Raw genomic sequence first — 22,943 nt, forward strand, 5'->3', positions numbered from 1 at the left:
AATGTAAAGCATTCCTCGCTATGAATTTTCACTGCTAGGCTTATACCGAGGGGAGATAAGTACAGTTCATTCTCCCGATGGAATTACGAGTGTCAAAGACATGTCTCCATTTTGAGGTCCAATAATTACTCAAATACATATTTGTTCAGTACGTTTATGAACCTTCAATCCTTTCAAAATCAATCGTTTAATACTTTCAGGGCGGGACAGACACAGTCTAAATCCCTTTTAACCTTACCCCAAGAATGTCACAGGAAGGATTTGGACAGCTACTCAAAAATATAGGCCTATGCATGGATCAACGTTTCCTCAACTAGATCGCATATCTGAGAGACCTATGGAAAGTGAGCATGCTGTTAAAAATCAAACTTATGTTAGCATTGCTGCTCATGTTCGCGTTTGTTGCCGGCTTCTCCGTATATCATTGCTGCTTGTTTACGCACATAATAGGTTCACCCAATGAAAATCGGCTCACAGAAGACTTCACTGTATATCATTGCTGCTTGTTTACGCCTATCATAGGTTCACCCAATGGAACTCAGCTCACAGTAGACTTCTCCGTATAGCATTGCTGCTTATGCTTGCGCTCGTTGTTGGTTGTTTGCCGTAGATCTCTCCCATTTTGGCGCGCAGTATCGGCCGTGCCGGGGCGGGCCATAGCTTAGAGCACAGATCGCTATCACACTCCACCAAACCACCTGTAGCAATTGTTTCAAAAACAGATTGACGCTCAAAAAGTGCAATTCAAGTTTTGTAGGAATAGATCCCTTAACTGAGACACATACATACACCGACAAACACAACACAGGTATGCTGGCCATAATTTGTACTACGAATCGCTGACACACTCCACTAAGCCACCCGGGGCAATGGCAAGATAAGAAAGTTGTAACCTATTTTATGCAGATACAGATGAACACTCACTCACAAGCAAACATATACAGACACAGACTTACACAGCCTAGTATATGTGAACTATTGGCGCAATAAATAACTTTTTTAGGGTCTAACGTTTATATTCCGAAACGCGATGGTAATGCCCATGTATAAAATTGCACACAGAGATCCACAGACTTATTGAAGACAATAGTGTACACTAAGACACAAAGACCCATAGACTTATTGCAATCCCAATAACCCCAACTATAAGTCTGCATGCCCCTGGGCCATTTTCAGATCAGCCAATACGCAGTGACCATACACACTGAAAACATTCCATGAGATGGTATATGGTATATTCATACACGCCTCGAAGGAAAAGCCAAGATACGGCCCTGACTATGTTGCGAAATAAGATTATATACCTAAATCCGTGATACAAAAGGGTGCAAAATATAGCCCTGACTATCCAGAGAATTAAAAACATACCCAAATTGATGACACCTCTCCCCAATAGAAACCGTTCTGCTGCCTTGAGGGAGATCGCAAGGAACCCCAGGTCTTTCAGAACCTGTAAATGCAAAACAAAAATATTCAGCAACTCCATCACACGCGTCTACTAGACTCGTATCTCACTGGCTGCATGTCGCAATAGCCTCAAGACATATTCATCAAATACCACAGATTTCATCACCTCACACTCGTGACAAACTGAAGGTCTCAAGATAAGAAATAGAGCGTCTAAAACCTCTGAAGTCATCATTTAAATTGCATGGTCTCCCTGCTGGTACACTTAAAGTATGAACACAACCTAGACTATAGACTACTGTTAGAAGAAAACCCATCGATATGAGACTCACCTGTTTGATGGGGTGAGATAACCACTCGGGCGACAGATAACTGTCCGAAAACCACTTGCGGTTGGCCTTCTTCTTCACCGAACTGGGACTGCCGCGATCGCCTTTCACAATGACCTTTGGAGAACTATATGGATGAAGTGATGAATGGGAAACTTGAGCGAGTCTGAATGCTTATCATCGGAGGTGTTGGGAAGGTAAGAATAATGTATTGTACACCCAAATGCTTGATAAAAATGCAAGCCCAGAGATCCATAGACCCCCCCCCCCCCACCACACATTCACCCACCCCCACCCACCCCTACACACACACACATATATATATATTAAGTAGCGAACAAGTGACTAAAATGATTCTGAACGGAATACGTAATAGACAGCTGGGTCTTACCAGCGGTGCCGCACTGCAACATGTATGCTGACAAGACTAAACACAGTAAACTAAACAACTTCCAGGTCAATATCATACGCAAGCAACACAAACCGATTGTGTCCTTGTTCTCCGTTCTGTCGGTAATAACATGCACTAACTTGCACATAGAAACCTGTAGTGTACTAGTATATGGACTTCACAAACTCAGGCGACGCCTTATGTATATCAACGGGATGCATCATTATTGCACAGTAGTTCTTCCATTCAAGTACCAAGATTGACATTCATACCTAGGCAGAATATACTGCTGTGGGAGTACTTCAATCTTACACTCAATTAAAATCAGACATGTCAATATGCAAGTTCGTGTTTATTATCATATATACTCATTGCCACTATACAGTGGTGTCCACAGTCCACACACGAAGACCTAATTCAGATATGACAACACAGATATACACGGATACGAACCGAAATAGCATGCAGAAACAAAGTCGCAGTTGCAAACAAACGGGAACTCCACAAGCCTTACACTAGATGTTTACATAGATCCACATATGGGATTTCAACACGATCGACGAATACATGATCATATTCATAGACGGATATGAACGCCACACCTGTCTTCACATACACACACAGCTATGAGTCCAGACAGATAAACCGATTGATTGTCGCATCCAAACACAAATGAAAGCTTTACGCATAATTTCCGTATGCATACGCATTTTCATATTTAAATTCTTCCACATACATGTATATACGCAGATGAGAAGTCAAAACATACTCATGCAGGGTTCGCTTGTTCTCAGTGCTTGGCGACTGGCTGGTCTTGAGTTTACGGAGACAACGGCCCTCCATCTGTGGAAGGTTTGATATATCATTATTAGGATTAGAATTGCAGTACGAGTGTCTTCTTAGTTTAGTATTACAGTTTTCTTTAAACAAAAGAGTTTAGCGGTCGAGGTTTTTGTGAGCTGTAGTGTGATTATTTGTTAAAAACTTCTGATGCAACAGTGGGGACATGTCGCACAGGCAAGATATGTACATGTACTGCAGATGATCAACACAAGGTAAGCAAACACACACGAGAAGAGCATGCAGTGCATAACAAGTGCAAATGATACACATGGCCAGTACATAGGGTGCAGAAGATCGCAAACGTATATAACATAGAGCGCAACTATTAAGAAAATTTTAGGCAGGGGCAAGACTGTTCAAAGGGTCCAACTTATTTGAACCAACAACAGTACCCGGACAACACCGGAAATCAATGATATACATACAACGCTACAACACTCACGCAGTGTGAAGACACACCTCGAATTCGTGCAGTATATTGGCTGTCAAATCAAACCGCAGTGACCTGGACGGGGTAGACACCGCCGACATTCCTACCGACCGCAGACTCGACGCAGACGGTGTGCTAGACGGTGCACAGGGCTCAAACCGAGAACGTGCGTGTGTGTGTGAGAGTGTGAGACTGTGGGTCTGTGTCTGTGGGTTATGTCGAGTGGTGGCTGTGCTCGACGCCTGCTGTGTTTTCATGTCGGTCGAGTGTGTGGATTGGGTATCGGGACAGGCACCAGCTGTCTCAACCCCACTTGATGCTCTGTTTTTAGTACCCAGATATATAACCTCGTCGCAGACTGTCCTAACCTCGTTGGCATCATGACTAGTAGACGGTTGTGCTATTTTTAGCACGGGCTGTTCTATTTTTAGCATCGCAACATCTGCGTCAGCACCCAGCCCTTCCTCCGTGCGACAGATGGCGATCGCCAAATTGCGAGGCTGCATGGGCGTCTCGTCGGGGGTCTCCTCCACAGCTACCTCCTCAGTACCTTTGGTATTAGCGTGTGATGGCGTGCACCTAAAATTTTCAGTCAAGGTGTGCTTAGGCCCAATTGCACCTCTTCGCGGAGTGTCCGATGGTGAGGGACATGTATGTTTAAGATTAGCCATTGTCTGCGCGTGCTTCGGTTTATAAGGCTGTATATACGGTGTGTACGGCCGAGCCCGTGGGTGTGGGTGTGGGTCTGCATGTGCAGGGGTACTGCTGCTCAAATACCCACTCTCTGTCTCTGACCCAGGCAAGGTCTGTGGCGTGATATTTACATACGTCCTACGTTGTGTACATACTTGTGTGCCCAGGTTATCCAAACCGTTCGTGCGCTCTGCGGGTTGTTGGCCTAGAAAGCCGTGTGGCGCTTCACGGAGACCTGTCCATGCAGGGAAACGCGCACGTGGTTGCACGCATTGCACTAGCAACGACTCAGGCACGACGGGTGTGCTTGCTCGGGCGTGTGCGTGTATCTGTTCATGTGAGGGTGTGTGTGTTTGTGCGTGTGAGGATGTGAGGGTGTGTGCGCTAGAGAGTGTATGTGTCTGCACGTCTGTATGGACCTGTGGGTCACCCACGCCTATAGGGGTAGACACGCGCACTTGTGTATTGGAAGATAGAGTTCCACTATCCTCACTTGCAAATACGGCCGTTTTACTATCCTCGCCGGTTGCAAGTGTGAGAGTACTACTATCCTTAGCCGTATGTGTATTGGAAGGTCGACTGTCCTCATATGTGCGTGCAGCAGCGTCTGCTACTTGACATGTGGCAAAACCAGCTACTACAAGGCCGACAGAGCTCTGCATGAGCACACCGGATGTATGGCCATGGGTAGGTGTGACACTCAACTCTGTCTCTTCCAATAGAGGTACAGCCACTACATCAACAGCCGTGTGTTGAAACTTTGGTACGGAGGCGTGTTGTGGGGGGGTTGCTATCTCGGTACTGTCGCTATTCGTACTCGCACTCGCGTTAGCGTTGTTGGTTAGGTCACTCAGCGTACTTCCCTTTTGACTCGTTGCATCATCTTTTGACATCCAGTGCAACTCATCCTTGTCGCAATCACCATCGGCTGTTTGTTTAAATATATCCTCGCTCGCACTTTCGCAATCAACTACATCCGTACGTTTCTCCGTTTTCTCCATAAAAACGCTCATACCAACAATCCAGGAAACCTGTACAGCACTACTTACAGCAGTAGACACACTTTCGGCAGCAGACAGACAGGACGTAGAGCCCTGGTCAGGCTCAGCCCCGCCCACTAAGCCAGTATCCTGGTCGACATCATGTGTATGTACATCCGCCGTTTCACAGGGTGTAGATACACAAGTAGTGGCCAACGAGTCTTTCTTCTCGTCAACAGCATGGGTATTCACTATCTCCCCATGGCTAGACACGCCCGGAATATCTGTAGAACCCCTCGCTAATGCGCCCGTCCTGTCACCGGGTATGGTCACACAGACGTTGTCTACGACCGGACTGTCCTGCAGAACCCGTCTAGTCGCCACCTCTACTACTCCATCTGCTGAGTAGCTATCGGCCATTCTCATCGGTGCCTCGTCTATCTCTGCGTCTGTAGGTACAGTGTCTCCTCGATTATCATCCGCAGAACTCATCGCCGCAGCCCGACCTTCAGGTAAGTCACCCCCCACACCGACAGCGTCGATAGTTACCGGCGCACCAACCCTTTCACAGCTTGCAGATGTACTCACATCTACAGTGGCACTGACAATCCCCTTTGGTGTATTCGCCACGCGCTCACCAGCAGCCAGACCACACTGCAGACTGCCATCGGTATATTTGTCCGTTGCTTGCAACCCCTTTTGGCCTGTAGGTAAATCGCGGTCCAAGTCGTAGCTGGCAGCTGTTCTCGCACTTTCATCCAGATCACTGCCTGCGCGACATCCTTTGTCCGACAACTCAGACACCGAGCATTTGTTAGCCACCATATGGCATACACCAACAGAATGCCAAGTAGCAGACGCATCAGTTTCTCTACAGGGATGTACTGTTGTTGGCCTACTTTCTGCTGTTGTATCACAAATATCTGGAGACACCTCAGCGTAATCAGAAAGTGCGTACTTGTTGTCGGCTTGCACTTTCCCTTCACACCTACCCAGTTCACCGGTGGAGGTCATGTCCTGGTCTACAGAAGCACGCACGGTCACAGTAGCGACTTCATTAGAACCGAATATACTTTCACTGACACAACCTCCAGAGCTAGCCGAACCAGCTGTTGTACTGACAACCTTAGACTCATCGTCAGCCACATCTTTGTGTTCAGGTACGACTATACTGAGGGGCTTAGACATATCTATGCTGAGATTATCTGCACCCTCAAGGTCCAACACACTCGCAGTAGGTCGCTTGGCTGCGTTGGTTTGTGTAACACTCGCAGAAAACTGCACATCCTTTCGCGTATTCGCCGCAGCGGTACACATAGTACGCGCCCGAGACGACGGCACTTTCCTGAGGCCACCAGACACACCCGTATCACGAATGGGGTTGTTCTTGCCCTTTCTGATTTTCTTGAGGGAGTTCGAGATGGCTTTTGAGACAGCGTTTTGCGTTTCAAGCGCCCTCAAGCGTGTAGGTGTTTTCAGAAGTCCCGAGCTCTCACGCATCTCCGCAGCCGGCAGAGGTACAATCCCCTCGAGTGCAGCTCTCACTGTGCTTTTGGCGGACTCTACAGTGACACCACTGGCTGGTTCCTGCAATGCTGTCTCGAGACTCTTTGGTACAGTGTCGTTTACCACCACAGACGCTTCGGTTACAAGCACCACACGTGCATTCTCATCCTTTGATAGTACTTCCCGCGGCAGATTGTCGTTCATAGGCACACGTTCACCATCGGAAACTGCCCGTGTGTCAGTAGGAATTAATTTTGAACCTCCCAGTGTGGCGATTTGCGGGGTCACTCCCACAATTTCAACACACTCCGTAGCCAAATTCAGTTTCTCGCCTGCCATTGCTGTCTGTGTGACGGTAGTATTTGGCCCTGAGCCTCCGATTGCGTTGACTTGAGGTGATACACCCACAGAATCAGCACACCCCGTGCCCTTGGACTGTTTCTCCTCCGCAGACGCTACCGACGATCCCCTGTTAACCGGGTATTCCTTTTGCACAATGTTCGGTCCTTCCAGGGCTATCGCATGTGAGTTCGACGCCACACTTGAGTTTCGAGACGCGCTCTCGACAGCGGTACCCCAATCAAGTACAGACTTCCTACTACTACTACTACCAATTTCAGTGCATGGGAAGTGCCTGCTGTTCGAGGTGTCAACATCTGATGCAGTCGCCAATGAACCACCATTGCCAGTATATGCATCTGAAGACACACTAGAGCATTGAGGAGACTCTCCATCGTCTGTGCTGACCCCTTCAACAGCACCCTCAGCCACAGTGTTCCGCGATATGTCCACTAGCCGGTGCATACTACTATCGTCCTGGTGTATGCTACTGTTGCCATCTTTTCCTATGGCTTCAACTTTGCGGTGCGTATTTTCCGATACTCTGGGCACCTTGCCATCCATCTCATAGACATAAGAGACAGAACCATTCGCTGCCTCTGTACTAAGAGGCATACTGTCCGAGCAACCCTCCCCCGTTCTCTCAGAATCACTCTGTATCCTAGCAACGAGGGTTCCAGGTTTCAGGGGTCTAGGGGTTAAGTCTGCGGTAATATGAACACTTCCTGATTGAATATCCTCAGGTTCTTGCGCACCTTTTTGGATTCCTCCAAGACCCCTCGCAGCCACATTGGTAACTCTGCGTTTAGTACAGAAGATGGCTAGAGGCATATCTTCATCTTCCTCTGCCTCAGTATCAGACGTGTCCGTAGAGTCCAGACCTTCAACGTTCTCCACATGATCTGTGGCATTTTTAGTAATATCCGTAGCATTCGTAACAATATCTGTGACTTTCTTATCAACATTTGTGACATCCTTAGCATTATCTGTTGCATTATTAGCAAGGTCTATCGCATTATTCGCACTACCTTGTTGGGTCTCAGGTACATAATCATGGTCCTCCACCTCCTTCCCGATATCACACGTGTCAAGAGAGCCCCGACCTGCAATGCCCGTCGCGATCTCTGTAGCATTCTTAGGTACACAACCATCGTCATTTACCTCTATCACCGCCTTCTTCACAGCACCCGACGCAGCCAGCGCACTCTGAACCTTACTGCTACGCACATTCCCTGTCTCATCACAAGCGACTGACAGGTCCGCTACACTCCCGTTTACATGATCATTTTCTTCCGTTCTTGCCACGTCGTGTATCGTACTAGAGTCTGTCAGAACAATACCACTCTTCGCCATAATCGTGGTATTTTGAGCGTCATTTCCGTCAGTGTTGGACGTATCATCTTTTCCTCCGTCTTCTGATTCCACGCAATCGAGCCGATCGCGTGGAACAGAGTTCCCAACAGTTCCGCACTCAACAATACCTGTACAACTAGTTTCATCCTTATACAAAACACTGCTAACATCTTTGACTGTATCACTAATCACCAGTTTATCTGAGCCAAGAATTGGATTGGACTGTTCTACTTCAGATGCACGGCTTGTAGCTTGGCCAATGCGACTCTCATTAACAATAGTGACATCCACCTGTTCGGTTTTAACCGTTGGGTGGCTATCAACTATACCCTCCGAGTTGATCACCTTCGTCATCGCATTCTTGACTGACTCCGAACCACACGTCAACACACTACGCAGATACTCTCGTACGGCCACACACCTTACCTCTACACCAACCTCACAAGGGCTATCTAGCCCACCGACTTCGACTTTATCACCACTCCAACTGTCAAGCACACGCGCAGAGCGCATACTGATATCATTTGGCCTCTGCATAGCCCCAGCACGCCAATCACTAGCCCCATTCTCCTGAGTATCAAGCACGGGCATACCTTCCCTATCTAGCCCTCGCAATACACGAGAGAGCGCTTTGCAAACGGTTATAGCTGCCTCCTTTCGGTCGGTAACCAAGCTGTGCATAGTCTTCTGGGCATGCTCGCTGATACCAACCTCTGTGCTTGGCATCGGCGGCCGAGGCATACGGGTAGCAGTGAAGTCTGCGATGGTACCCGCCGGTTTGTCAATAGGTGCTACCTGCGCGAACGAATCCTCAGATGCGCACGCATGTGGTTGTCTTACGACTTCCGATGCGCGCGTGTATGTATGTGCATGTGTAAGTGCAGAAGAATGTGTGTTCCCGTTCATTGCACCACCTCGAGCGCTTCCCAAGCCCATGACTTCGAGTACTGTCTCTGAGTGTGGTCCGGTAGGAGGGAAGAGTATTGGGATAATTCTGAAGTAGGCTGGCAACGCTGCTTGTGCTGTTGAGGATGATTCCGATGAGTTGTCTGTAGCAACCCCTCTCCGTGAAAGCCGGTAGGATGTTAGAAATAGATCGACTACGGCATTCTTTAGTTCCTGTTAGTATAAAACCCCATAAAGAGAAAGTATAGTTTAGTGGAATGATGAATAGTGTAAATGTAGTGAGGTTTTGGTGCATTTCTTCAGAGGTTTAAAGTGTACGGATTTAGAGAAGCTACCGTTGTTGAGGTGTGTATGAGGTGACAGTACAGGTGGGGCGTGTACTGTGCGAATAGGTCGGTAAAGTTCATAATCTGATGTAGGTATTCCACAGTTGAGTACACTTGGAGAAAATTATCCGTCCTATGAATACATCGGATGCCTGTAGTCTACAACTTATATAAAAAAATTGCGTTTCAATTACACTTTGACAGTATATAATATTTATTATACATAAAACATAGAGAAAAGACATATACCTGCAGTTCAAACGAGAAGCCTCTTTGGTGAAGGCAGACAGCCAGATCCGTACCGCAATCAACCAGTCGGCGTACTAATCTGGGACTAGAGCGAGCATTCCGCGCGGCCCAGCGGACACTAAGCAAAATCGGACCCAGAAACAATGCTGCACAATATAAGTGTCCATCAGGACAAGATACATATGATATCAGTACAATATAGAATTATATCCAAACAATGTGGATTGTAACATTTTAGAAAAGATTACGGGGAAAAGTAATAGTGTAATATAAACAGGTATTGGAATAAATTAGATTATTTTATCATTGTAAAGCAATGTGAATTGTAACAATTTAGTAGAGAATACCAGGCATGATACTAGTACGATATGAACAGGCAATATAGTATGTTCAAATAGATTTTTTTTAAACCCTTGTGGATTGTGAGATTTCAGAAGATAATATGGGAGGAACGATATTGCACAAGACCGGATGTCTACTACGACATGGAATACGAATACACCACAGACTTGTACATACAGACAGGTATTTGTATTGAATTGAAAGTGGGAATTTGAGACGTATCAAAAGTGATTGTGGGAGTTGGGGGGTGGTGACTATCCTGGCCACATCTCTAAAAATCAAGACATCCCATATCTATGAGATATTCACGTGCTAAATCGATTAGGTATACACAGACCTGGGTCTACGAGGCTCCAAGAAGTACATGGTCTTCGACAATATGAGAATAAACATTAGTACAACGAACCGATACACAAACGGAATCAGCACCGTGATACCATAAATACTGTGAACCAAGCAGCTACACACCAACCAAGAAAGGGATATGTTCCAAGACGGACCACTAGTGAACTCCACACCATAAAACATACCCAAAGATCGCTTGTCCAAAGCACACCCGGTCACACTGATGACATCCTGCCACAGACGGCACACCTCTTCGCACACGTCCACCGACATGGAGGCTAGGCGCAGCAAACCCTCAGTCACAGGCAGCAGTGTGATGAGTACCTGTAAAGCATCTTTACGTGCTCGGAGCGAGCCCTTATCTACTTCTTCAGCACTAGTAGCCCGTTCTTGTTTGGTATTATCCGCACGCACACGCCCAGCAGTGGTCGTGGTATGTCGCGCGCGCGCGCGCGCGTGTGTGCGTGCACCCACGGAGCCATGTGCATGTGTGTATGTTGTTCCGATATCATCAAACGACTCCTCAGGCTCATTACAAGCAGTAGGCTGTGTGTTGTACCTATTATAAGCTCCTGCCGCAGTCGGTTCATCTACCGCCGAGTTACACGTGTGTAGCACCGGACGCAGCACTGCAATGCACAGTGTCACTGTGCGTATGATGCGTATGCCTGCGGCTACGGCCTCAGGAGAGATAAAGGATATATGCGTTTTCTTTGGAGGATCCTCCTGTAGAATTGGTAGAATTGAGCGAATTATGTCAGTTTTGTGCATAACAGGTGTCGACAAGCAAAGTACAACCACGATACAACTTGTAGTTCACACCACGCACACCTCGATACGGATAGCGAATGCTGCTCTCTACCCACTCAAGCGATACAATGTAGTCTAGACCCAATGCCATACTATCGTTCACAAACTATTGCTACAACCTTGGATATCTCCTTATACAATACGTCTAAGGGACTAAATCACAATGAAATTGAACAGAATATACTTCTAAAAAAAACCGACATATGCAAAATCGTACCCCCCGAGTGTCTTCTTCGCTTATGTTTCTCACCTGATTCTGTGCCTCCGTCGATTGACATATGCAGTCACCACCTACCAAGCCAGGGAACCTCAGAGAGCACACACAAGCAGGCCGAACCTCGGACTTAACCGTCACCGGTACACGGGTGGCTATACCCGCGCCGTCTGCCATTGGGCGCTTCCGAGGGATTGTATCGGCTGTAGATAAGTATACAAGTTTGCCAGATTTAGATGAGTGTATCGATTGTGGTGTAGAAAGGAACTGGATATGTGTGTCGCATTTGGACGGATGTCGCGTCTTGTTCACATAAACAGGAGAATCGTTCATAGTTGCAAATAAGGACAGAGTACATATGCCACGTTTGAATACATGCAGCGGTTGTAGCTGCATAAATGAACAATGTACAATTGCAACAATCCCATGGATACAGCGTTTGTGGTTGTAAAAATACAAGTACGCCACATTTATATAGTGCACAAACAACATCTGGATAAGCGCAGCGTTTGGGTAAGGCATTGGTTGAGTGTCTGTGAGGTATCTGTGAAGACAGTTTTTCCAAAACCCTAAACCCTAAAAATTAAGGGGTGATAGGGAGGCAAATAAGTCACTTGTGCACACACTGACACACACACACACACACACATATATATATATTATATTATATATATATATATATATATGTATTTATTACAGATTGCAACGATATCTACATCTACATCTAAATCTACATACTTATATATCTATTTATCAATCTAACATATTACACACCCACCCACCCACATATATATATACATACATACATACATACATATATATATATATATATAATAATACAAAAATATAATAATACGAAAATGAAATATAAAAATTTAATAATATAATAATATATTAATTTACCATAAAATATATCAATGTTATATTAGAGCTACATACCTTGGATCTTCGGTTTGATAGTTCGACCATCGTCCTTCACATCCTCGGCTTCTGGACTCTTCGAACTTGCTTTGTAGATGTACTGTCCCACTGCCGTGTCCAGCAGAACGCGCAAATGACCCTGTACAAGTACCAAGAAGTAGTTTGAAATATGCTTAGATCTTTTTCTATCTGATACACTGTTCGACCTCACCGCATATAGCGATGTATATGGAATTTACATAATAGAAATATGCATGGAAGAATGCATCTGTTTTTGCATGACACCTCAGATAGCTAGATACCGATATATACCAATGTTAAATTCCGAGTTCAATTGACAGAAGAATATGCTCAGGGTCATGCATAGCAGGAGACCAGCTGTAGATAATGCAGTCGGTGATATCATGCTATACAGATACAAAGTATCGTACACACGTGTACACGGCAACAAACAAACAAAGGTGTATACAAAAAGATAAGCACAAACACACAGCGAACTCTACACCAACATCCTCTAGCGCACATGTGTGCACGGAGCGTCGCTGGGAACACACACACAAGAAAGCTGCAAACAAGTTCGAACCAAGCCCACGAATACACAGCAAAGGGACTAACCATCACACCCCAATACTCAATCCACCTGTACTCACCACTGAGGAAGTGATGCGTTTGACTGTGGTAGACGGCATGCCCCAGCACACACACACGTGTGGGCGTGTGTGTGCAGCGGCTGCAGCTGCCACATCCTTCGCCTGTCTCACCCCTTTGCCTACTACAGGGCCATGTAAAGCACGGAGGTGGTGCTGTAGTAGCTCGTTAACACTACACAGTGGCTGATCCACACTGCTTAGTACGTGTGGACCTCCAATATCACTGGAGTGTATGCTAGGCTTTGTATCATCTGGTACGTGCGCATATGCAGGTTTCATCAGTGGTGTGGGCCTGAGTGTATGTGAACTCATTGTACTGAGTGCATGTGAGGTCACTGTGTTGTGTGTATTTGGATTCGCTGTACCGAGGGTATCGTTTGACTGAGACGGGCGAGGTGGCGGCTTTGATTGTGATACTATAGCAGCAGGAGCTGTGAATAGAGGTGCACTGGTACATCGTTTAGGATCAGATGTGACATCTACCTGTGACTTTGACTGGGCTTGCCGATGAGACTTGGACTGAGATACAGGCGCACTACTACATTGTTTGAGATTCGTTGCGATATATGACTTCGTCTTTGACAGGGTGTACCGGTGTGGCTTTGACAGAGACAGAGGTGCGCTAATACACCGCCTAGGTGGACTCATTGAACTGTGTATGGTGTTTGACTGCCTCCCGGATTGCCCACTTTTGCGCCTGAGCGCCCTTGGGTCGGGGTTTGTATTGGTTGCCGAGGCGATGGATTGATCAGCATTTGTATCTGTGGGGCTGTTATCGTTTTTGTCGCCGATGCTGAAGAGAGGAATATCTGTAGAGTGATTTAGAATACAGCGTTTAACGATTGCAATGAATGACAATTCATAGAAGAGTACCGTAAAGTATTGCATAAGCCCAGGTTTGAAGTATTGTATTGATTGTCGAAGTCATACGTGCCACGGTGATTGTACATGATGGGATTCTAGTACAATGTGATTCGCTTCACAACTTAAAAATGTTCATTCATGAGGATTTCAGACTTGTAAATCAGCTATACACGGTTATACATTCACAAATATATACCCAAAATTACTGATTAATGAGTGTATGAGTCTGGACAGAATGGTCGTGAGGAAAAGAAACAACATATGCACAAACGTGCCACAGATGAAAGTGTATATACCATCAAACTAAGAATTAATTGATAATTGGAGGCTTGCAAACAGTTCGAATACACTACTCATATATATATATATATTTACTACTTACCATTCTCCACACCAGCCCGGAGTCCGGGCAAACCAGCCTTCTTCCTGCGCTTTCGTCGGTGCGTTCTCCGGCACTCTCTGCGCCCACTCAGCGCCGCCCCGTGCGGGGTTTGATCGTTTCGGTACACAATCTGTGTATTGAACTCATCGTCTAAACCCTCAGCTACAGTAGGTTCGCTTCGGCCTATAATGCTTTTGATGAACTCATCTTCTGAAGCCTCCACAACCACAGCGGTCTGCTCTATATGCACACCCGCATCAGCTCTTGGGGCTTGGTCTGTGTCTGTGTCGGTATCTGTGGCAGATTCTCCATTGTACATAGCCGTTTTAGGCTTAGAACCACCCACTCCACTTGTACTAGGGTTTCGGGTTCTACATGGCGGTCTGAACTCCTTGTCCAAAGCACTAGACATTTTATCAGCCGTTTCACGTGCAGTGTTCTGATGCTTGCTCGTACTGGGGGGTAGCCCACTCCTCTGTCGCCGCCTCTTTCCTGGTACTTTGTTCCTGCGGGTTGATGCGCTTACTTGTTGGTCACCCACACCTTCACCGTGCCGGTCAAGTTTAATGCCCACGTGTTTGCCACCCACTATACCATAATCACGGACATCTTCTCCAGTTGGCTTAGCAACATCCTCTCCTATTTCCATTTTCTCTATATAAGTACCGTCAGTGCCTGCCAAATTGCGTGCAAAGAACTCAAGCAGCACCTTCTCGCGCTCCGTGGCTGGCACTTTCTGCGCATACCTGCCATCATGGCTCGGGTCGAACAACAACCAATGCTTCTCACTGCTGCCTTTCGCCACATGCTTCACATCCTTTGTCACATCGTAAGTCGTGCCTTTGCACACACATTCGAGCTTATCCCCTGTGATACAAACCCCTTGACCTTGCGCCATTCCCGAGTTACTGCACATCTGAATGTTCGCATGTGAGGCCACCTTTTTATGTGTGTGAGAGCCGTTAGTACTGACGTGTCTTGTGCTACTGTCAGTCTGTGCCGAGGGGTACTGTTGCCCAGGTGCTCCCATCAGTAAGGCCTTACACCGCGACGGTACATCTCGGGTGAAGAACAAACTGTGCGCCGCATTCTGAACGGACACATCCTTATGGAATAGACCCGACATTGCATACCCCATCCAACAGATACATTTACACTTACAAAGCACTTTGCTATCCGATACACGTGCTTGCTTCGGTTGGACACCCACCAGGAGGGGGTCTGGAGAAGGCATTCTAGATGATGCGTGCCTCTGAGAATGTGCCCTCATGGACTTTGTGTGAACGCGCGTGTCTAGATCAGTTGTGAGTGATTGTACACTAATAAGGGGCGATAGCTTCCGGAGCTTCTGCGGTGTGCCATCGACCGTTGCCGGTTCATGCGCACTTGCACATCTTTTCAAACTCCCGCCTTTACGCACTCTCTGTATCGAATTCCTCTTTAATTGATCATCCCCGTCAACGGTATTCGCAACACACTGTCCGGGTGGATGGCCCAGCATTTGTAGAGGGGCTGCAAGAATGACCGTCTTGGTGGCATGCAGTATATCCCGCAATATATCGGGATGGTCGGAACAGCTGCTGTACACGCGATTGAAACAGCATAATATGTTGCTGCCTTCCGAAGTTATTGCGTCGGTAGGAAGGCGCTGTGTGTATCAGAAGTCAAAGTGAAACACACGATTCAATTAAATCACCAAATTGAACCACAGGTGATGTATCCGTAACCCGTATGGAATCATGTGCTATAGTGTGTGCGTACAAAATATAACAGAAAATTACCGGCATTGACTTTAAATCACACTACTACTACGAGACGATTTCGTAAACATACCTGCACTTTCAGGCACCAAATCAACAGATGTAGCACCTCTTTGTCTGTTTCCCCATCGTCGACAATCTGAACTAATGCTCGCACAATGCCGAGCGAGTGGAGTAAAGAGAGCTGTGCACACAGCGTTTCCTGCTTCACCAGCATTCCCAGCAATCGGAGGGCAGCCTGTAAAGGAAGGGAATATATATATATATATATATATATATATATATATTAGATTATATTCCAGTAATAGATGTTCGAGTATGTTTATATACTCAGGCACACAGGCACGCACACACGATATATATATATATATATATATATATATATATATGTACATATTACACACATATATTATATATATATATATATATATTTAACGCTATCCTATCCTACGAGTGTCTAAGCTCGTAGCTAGATATATATACATATATATATATATATAAACATATATATACATAACTACATAAATACATACACACACACACACACACACACACACATATATATATATATATATATATATATATATATATACGTATATATATACTACATACATACATATATATATTTATATACATTATATATATATATATATATATATATAAATACGAATGTAACAAATATATACAGATATCTTATTTGAATTTTTTGAGAAGGATACAATCCTTCATGTTGGACCAAACGTTTTGTTTCATGGAATTTAGACCACGAGACCAGTCCATATACCTAATAGTTCAGATACCTTGGTTATAACATACCTTCAACACCGCCTTATGTGCACAATCGAGCATGGTGATGCACTCTCCGAACCATCCCAATTTCACCTCAACGCTACATGTGGTCTCCATTCTGCAGGCAATAAACAGTATTTTGTCAATAAATACAATAAGAATTCATAAACGTCCAGATACAACACACAAGTATGTCAATCGATATGGGACGAATTCACAGACTTTCAAATACATCCGACTACTTTAGGCAAATTGAGCTGATAGGCCAGGCAAAAGATACAATAATTCCATATCGCTCAACCGCCTTTTATGTAGAAGATAATAAAGGTTTCAGCGAATGATAAATACGTATTGAACGTAACGAGAGAAACTGCGTTGCGATAATGCTAATTGAGGTAAACCATGACCTAAAAATATACTAGGCCATTCGTATCTATGTGATATATAACATGCCACTACTAAAACCCGGAACGATTTAAGTGCTAAATACACGCAGCTTTATTAATTCACGTACTGTAAAGTAAGCATGCAAAGAAATAGCGATCACATGGCAGAATATTTGACCGAAGGCCGAGAACCAATTGATACTTCACCACCCATATACCTTTCCTCACAAAAAAAAATTACACAGCCAAACAGACAACGTAAAATATCGCACAACATATATTTACCGAAACCTCAGAAGCCTTTGAAACTAAATAAAACTTTAACAAACACGAATGTACATTGCTCCCATACATTATTGTACGAAAGCAGACATACAGCGCTAAAAATCACATAACACATCGTTTAAACACCGCCGTACCTTTGTAACTTCAGTAGTCGCTGCAGCGCCATCTCCGCCTGTTGGCGCGAGTGAACCCTACCCGGCATTATGGAGACGTATATCTATATGTATAGGTATTGGAAAGCGTGCTCGTATACCTATAGTATATACATTTGGCTATGCATGAATATGTCTTCTATATATATATATATATATATAATATTACGAATGAATGTGTAAGAAAATGTATTTCTCTCTTTCTCTGTGTGTGTATGTGAGTGTAACGATTCCAGGTAACAAATAAGGCAGAAAAGTCCGAAAGCCATTCAGATAGCAGTATTCGGGAGAAACGGTAAAGCTTCACACATGTATCGAAAGTAGATATACCTTGTATCAATCGAAAGGTACATATATTGGTAGTGTCAATTCGATACACACCACACTGCGGTGATACACACTATACATCGCATATGTAGTTTGTTTAAAGTCTTCCATACGCGAAAGTGATGGCAAGGCACGGCAACATTCGCAGTACATACACACTACACCCGTAATACACACTACACACGCTGTGCATCGCACAAATATGAGTAGCTATGCACGTATGTTAGCTATCTGTAGTAAGGTTAGTAGCTAAACTGCAGTATGTAAAGTGGATAGCGAGTACATATGTATTTAGAACAAATAATATTGAAATGCACTTTTGTGGGAGATGTACAGATTTTTTTTAAACACAAAACTACATTTGAGCACAAAACACCGCCGACCGCTGACGATCGCGCACAAAGGCTTTTGGAGTATTTTGGCGCGTTTTTTGCATGCATTCTGGCGTCGTCAGCAGATTTCTAGTTTAATACATGTCGTAAACTAGTTCACGACCGTAATACGATACTGGAAAGTATATCATTTTAATTACAGACGCAGTTGTCAGGACATTTCCAACATGATATTTACCAGCTCTGCAGATTTTGTGGCACATTGTTTCAGACTTGGTAGACTTCTGATATACATACATAAATACCTGTATTTACATGCAAATTTCTCTTGTGTAAATAAATAATATTCGTAGGTTATCACAACTATGCGTGCAATACTTATTTACATTAAACACAAACTCACACTTTGTTAGACTATAGACGCAACTGAATAGTCATGCCTCGTTGGAACTATGTAGATCCCCGGGCGTGTGCGGCTTCGGCAGAGTGGCAGCATTCGTTAGATGTACATGTAGTGACTGCTAAGATGTACGAAGACACTATTTCTGGCTATGGTCTAGGGTTGTATATTGTGAATGATGACGGCGATAGTGCTTGTGAGGATGCTAATACAGAACCAACAGTATTATCAGATATAACGGAACCGAAAGAGTCGTCTTATGAGTATAAGGAGGTCAAAATGGAAGGTGGTATATCGACGGTTTTAACAGAGTCAATGGGGCCGAAGGAGTCATCTCATATGCATACGAAGGTTAAAAAAGAAGACGCCGAGAAAGGAAATGATATGGCAGATAAAAAGGTACCAACGGAATCAAAAGATTCAGTACATGAGCATATGGAGGTGAAAGAAGAAGGTGATGTATTGGGTATGAATATAAAAGAAAGTAGGAACAACGTAGCGAAAGTGGATGAGTTGATAGATGTAGATTCCGAATGTTGTCCAGACCACTCAGAGGATAAAGTAAAGGCCGAGTATGGTTACAGCCAAAACGACATAGACAACACCAATAGTAACACATATAGTAGTGCTAGTGCGAATGAGATGTCACAGGTACACTCAGAGGATAAAGTGAAGTCTGAGCATAGTTATGCACACTGTCAAAACAGTACAGAATATATTCGCAGTAGCACACGTAAAAGTACTAGTATTAATGAGACGGCAGAAGCACACACTAAAGACAGCCAAAACAACAAACACAACACCAATGATGACACAAATAAAAATATCAGTGCAAATGGGGTATCACAAGCACACTCAGAAGCTAAACTGAATTCCGACCATGATTCCACACACAGCCGAAACAACACACAAACCACTAGTAGCAGCACACATAAAAGTACCAGTACGAACGGGACGTCAAAGGCGCACTCAGAGACTAAATCTGAGTCTGAGTATGATCAGGAAACTACAGGTGGTGGGAAAACGACAGGGAATAGGTTAGCCATGCCATTGTATTACGTATCTCCAGCTGTCGCTCAAGATCGATCTACCACATGGGGACCAATGGAAGGTATGGTATTTAGGCCATTGGTATATACACCAGGTGTACTACGTGTATTGGCCTTACAGGACCGTAAACGTTTTAGGAAACGCAGGGGCAAGGTTATGCGTGGCCTAACTGAGCCGTAAACGTTTTAGGAAACACACGGATAAGGGTTTTATAAGTTGATGTATTGACAATTGGTCATATGTGCGTGTTTCTAATCTATTGTGCAGTTTCCGTTTTGGTTCCGCTGGGCACGTATGTATTGTTAAAAAACACAGGAATGAGGGTTAGGTGTTGATTGCGCATTGGCTTAGTTGGATATGTGCGTGCACTTATAGTCACAGGGATCATGTCAACATATTTTGTAATTAATTAATTGATTGCCCATATCCACTTGTGTATGTCCGTCTGTCAGAGAAATGCTTTTTTAAATCGGGGTTGGATCGTCATTATGTGATACTTTACTTCTTGCGCAACCGCTGCTATGACTGTTCGTGCTGCCAACAAGGGCAATCTCGATCAAAATCTCTCAGCCAACGAGTCTGCTATCCCTGTTTTATGCTAGAGTGCTGTACCGCACTTTTCATATTCGCCTTCCCGTTGTCAAGTGTAACTTGACTAGTTGCGGATTTTCGAGGGACGAACGGAGCTATTTGTATAGACCAATCACAAAGGATGCCTCTTGAAATTCGTACTGAACGCAAAACCTGCAAGTTCTGTTCTATTTAGTAGGCTATGCAAGTTCGGCAGAAAAAGAGATTGTGTGTTTATTTTATACTCGAAATACATGACTGTGGGTTTTAATTTTTGAATTGGTGGGTATTGTGTTGGGGTCGCACTTTCTGTCTCGCGCACAATCTTCAGATGGCCCTCTTGAACACACAACTAGTCAATCCAAGCACGTCTCTGTCTTTCAAAATGAAGCTGCCCGTCGCCCCTACCGATCCAACGATTCTGTGCCCCTCTACGGGTATTCTGATCGCAATTAGACCCAACGGATATTCAACTTGCCACGTGTAGTCATATTACATACAGTCCTTATGCGTCTTACTCGTTTCCACTCATATCTGGATTAGTTAGGAATCTCTATCCAACTCAAAGCCCACAAAAATCTACTTCCAATTCCACAGCCGGCTGGTACGTGTGTGCGCCACGTACGTCCCACTTCGAGATCCGGGTGTCACCCTTATTTGGGTCGCTCACGAAAAAGCGGTTTGCATCGGCCTACGATGACGTTTTGGTGTGGTTGTACGTGGACGGGGCTGTGTGCAACGTCGAAGGTAACATAGCAACCAAACACAGTGATATAGTGTATCAGGGGATCAAACAGATCGCAGACGGAGATACAACGGTGGTAAGTAGGTTTATGTTCCAGGCTGCCAAGATGACTGAGGAAGAAGCGGTGAGAAAGGGGGAGGGTGATGGTGGGCAGGACGAAGTGGGAACGATCAGACTAGTGTTCAAGGGTGCGTACAAGGGCAAACACGAGCCTATAGGGTACGAGCGGTACCAGAACCATGTACACAAGGCTAGAGCCAAAGTGACTGAGAAGGAGGCTATTAAGAAGGGCAAGAGTCTGGGGGTGGGCAAAGGCGCTGCGTTGAATGTAAAGCGCAGCAAGCACGCAGACTTTGAATATCCCGAGCATCTACAAACAGAGCTATTCGAGCATGAGATTGTGATACGGCTACGGGAATGCTTTTGGATGGAGAGTAGAAAGCTGGTTGATGTTAAAGGAAGGGCTTGTACGCACAGCATGAGTGGTCGGGAGGTGAAGGGAGAGAGTTCTGGGAAGAGACCGAGACTTCAGAGCGATTGGGACCTCGGGATCAAGAATGAGGATGGTATCATCGATCTTTGCTAGCATCGCGATTGGTCTAAACTAAACTCTGAACTGATCAGCAATGTATGTTTCCAGATGTGTTGTTGAGCGCTTACCAGCTCAGAGTACTGTGTAGGATATTGTTGTGTGACGAGTTTTAACATATATGACGCAGCAGACGAGTTTATAAAAATATGACGCAGAAAAGGGACTGTCATCCGAAGGAGGGTGTCGGACATAGAACAAAGATGACGATTGGTGGAGCGTCATGTGTGAGTTTATTCTCGATCCAGCGGTCTAGCCCCTCAACAAGCGTTGGCATGTGCAGGTGCTATGGCTTGCGATGTTGAGCGTACTGGGAAGCGAGATGGATTCTGCTGTTCATATCTCTCTCGGCAGATCCCACGATATCATTCACCCCTGCTTCCATCATTCATGATACAACGCCAACCTTATTGCCATATATCGTGGCTCAGCATAAAAACTGCGATACACACATGGCTCGGCGCATATACATGGCTTAGTATATACATGACTCAGTATATGCACATGGCTCAGTATACGAACTGCGGTATAAACATAGCTCAGTATGTATCCATGACTCGGTATATAAACTGCGATATAACCATGACTCAGTATATAAACTGCGATATATGCATGACAGTATAGATACATGGCTCAGTATATACAATACTCAGTATATGTACATGGCTCAGTATATGAACTGATATAAACATAGCCCAGTATATATACATGACTCGGTATATAAACTGCGATATAAGCATGATTCAGTATAGATACATGGCTCAGTATATACATGACATTGTATGTGTACACGGATCAGTATACAAATATGACTCAGTATGAAAAACAATATATTCTCGCAACGATGGTCTTGCAGAGGGACCACTGGAGCATTGTACACGTTAAAAATAACATGATACAATATCTAAACTATAGCAAGGGCTTCTGAGTGTTAAGAGAGTCCTCGACAAAACTGCTGCCAGCACTTTGCCGACTCTGTATGTGAAAGTGCCAAGGGTATTCGGTGTCGTCAAAAGGACCATGCATTCGTAGAAGTCTGTGGAGCGAGAAACTAACACCAACAAAGACCACAAAAGCAGGTGATCTGCTCCGTGAACTTGACGGATAGCACAATGGCTAGTACTGATGCATATACGTCGCAGGTGCTACTAATACTCTAAAATGCTATGAAGCTACTCACTATACTATACTCAGGATATTCAAATGTACGTATATATCCATATTCGCATCGTGAACCAAACAAAATCTGACTATATATGTACCATTCTGAGTCGGAGA

The 22,943-nt window shown here is 44.8% G+C and overlaps 2 protein-coding genes and 1 pseudogene across 3 annotated transcripts; 2 read left to right on the forward strand and 1 right to left on the reverse strand.

Moving 5' to 3' along the window:
- Positions 1 to 543: 543 nt before the first annotated feature.
- On the reverse strand, positions 544 to 17,702 carry SARC_02468 (hypothetical protein; the record flags this gene model as incomplete). The annotated part of the gene is made up of 14 exons (XM_014303774.1): positions 544 to 698; positions 1,369 to 1,450; positions 1,740 to 1,863; positions 2,897 to 2,970; positions 3,430 to 9,390; positions 9,753 to 9,898; positions 10,625 to 11,165; positions 11,500 to 11,666; positions 12,403 to 12,523; positions 13,035 to 13,843; positions 14,281 to 15,928; positions 16,114 to 16,278; positions 16,857 to 16,947; positions 17,635 to 17,702. 14 exons carry the CDS (start codon positions 17,700 to 17,702, stop codon positions 544 to 546), a joined length of 10,152 nt encoding a protein of 3,383 aa, XP_014159249.1.
- A 954-nt stretch (positions 17,703 to 18,656) lies between these two features.
- On the forward strand, positions 18,657 to 19,309 carry SARC_02469 (hypothetical protein; annotated as a pseudogene; the record flags this gene model as incomplete). Its single annotated transcript has 1 exon — positions 18,657 to 19,309.
- Positions 19,310 to 20,716: 1,407 nt separating this feature from the next.
- Positions 20,717 to 21,662, forward strand: SARC_02470 (hypothetical protein; the record flags this gene model as incomplete). Its single annotated transcript, XM_014303775.1, has 2 exons — positions 20,717 to 20,768; positions 20,929 to 21,662. 2 exons carry the CDS (start codon positions 20,717 to 20,719, stop codon positions 21,660 to 21,662), a joined length of 786 nt encoding a protein of 261 aa, XP_014159250.1.
- Positions 21,663 to 22,943: the final 1,281 nt, after the last annotated feature.

This window comes from Sphaeroforma arctica, assembly GCF_001186125.1.
Source record: "Sphaeroforma arctica JP610 unplaced genomic scaffold supercont1.111, whole genome shotgun sequence".
NCBI classification, from domain to species: Eukaryota; class Ichthyosporea; order Ichthyophonida; genus Sphaeroforma; species Sphaeroforma arctica.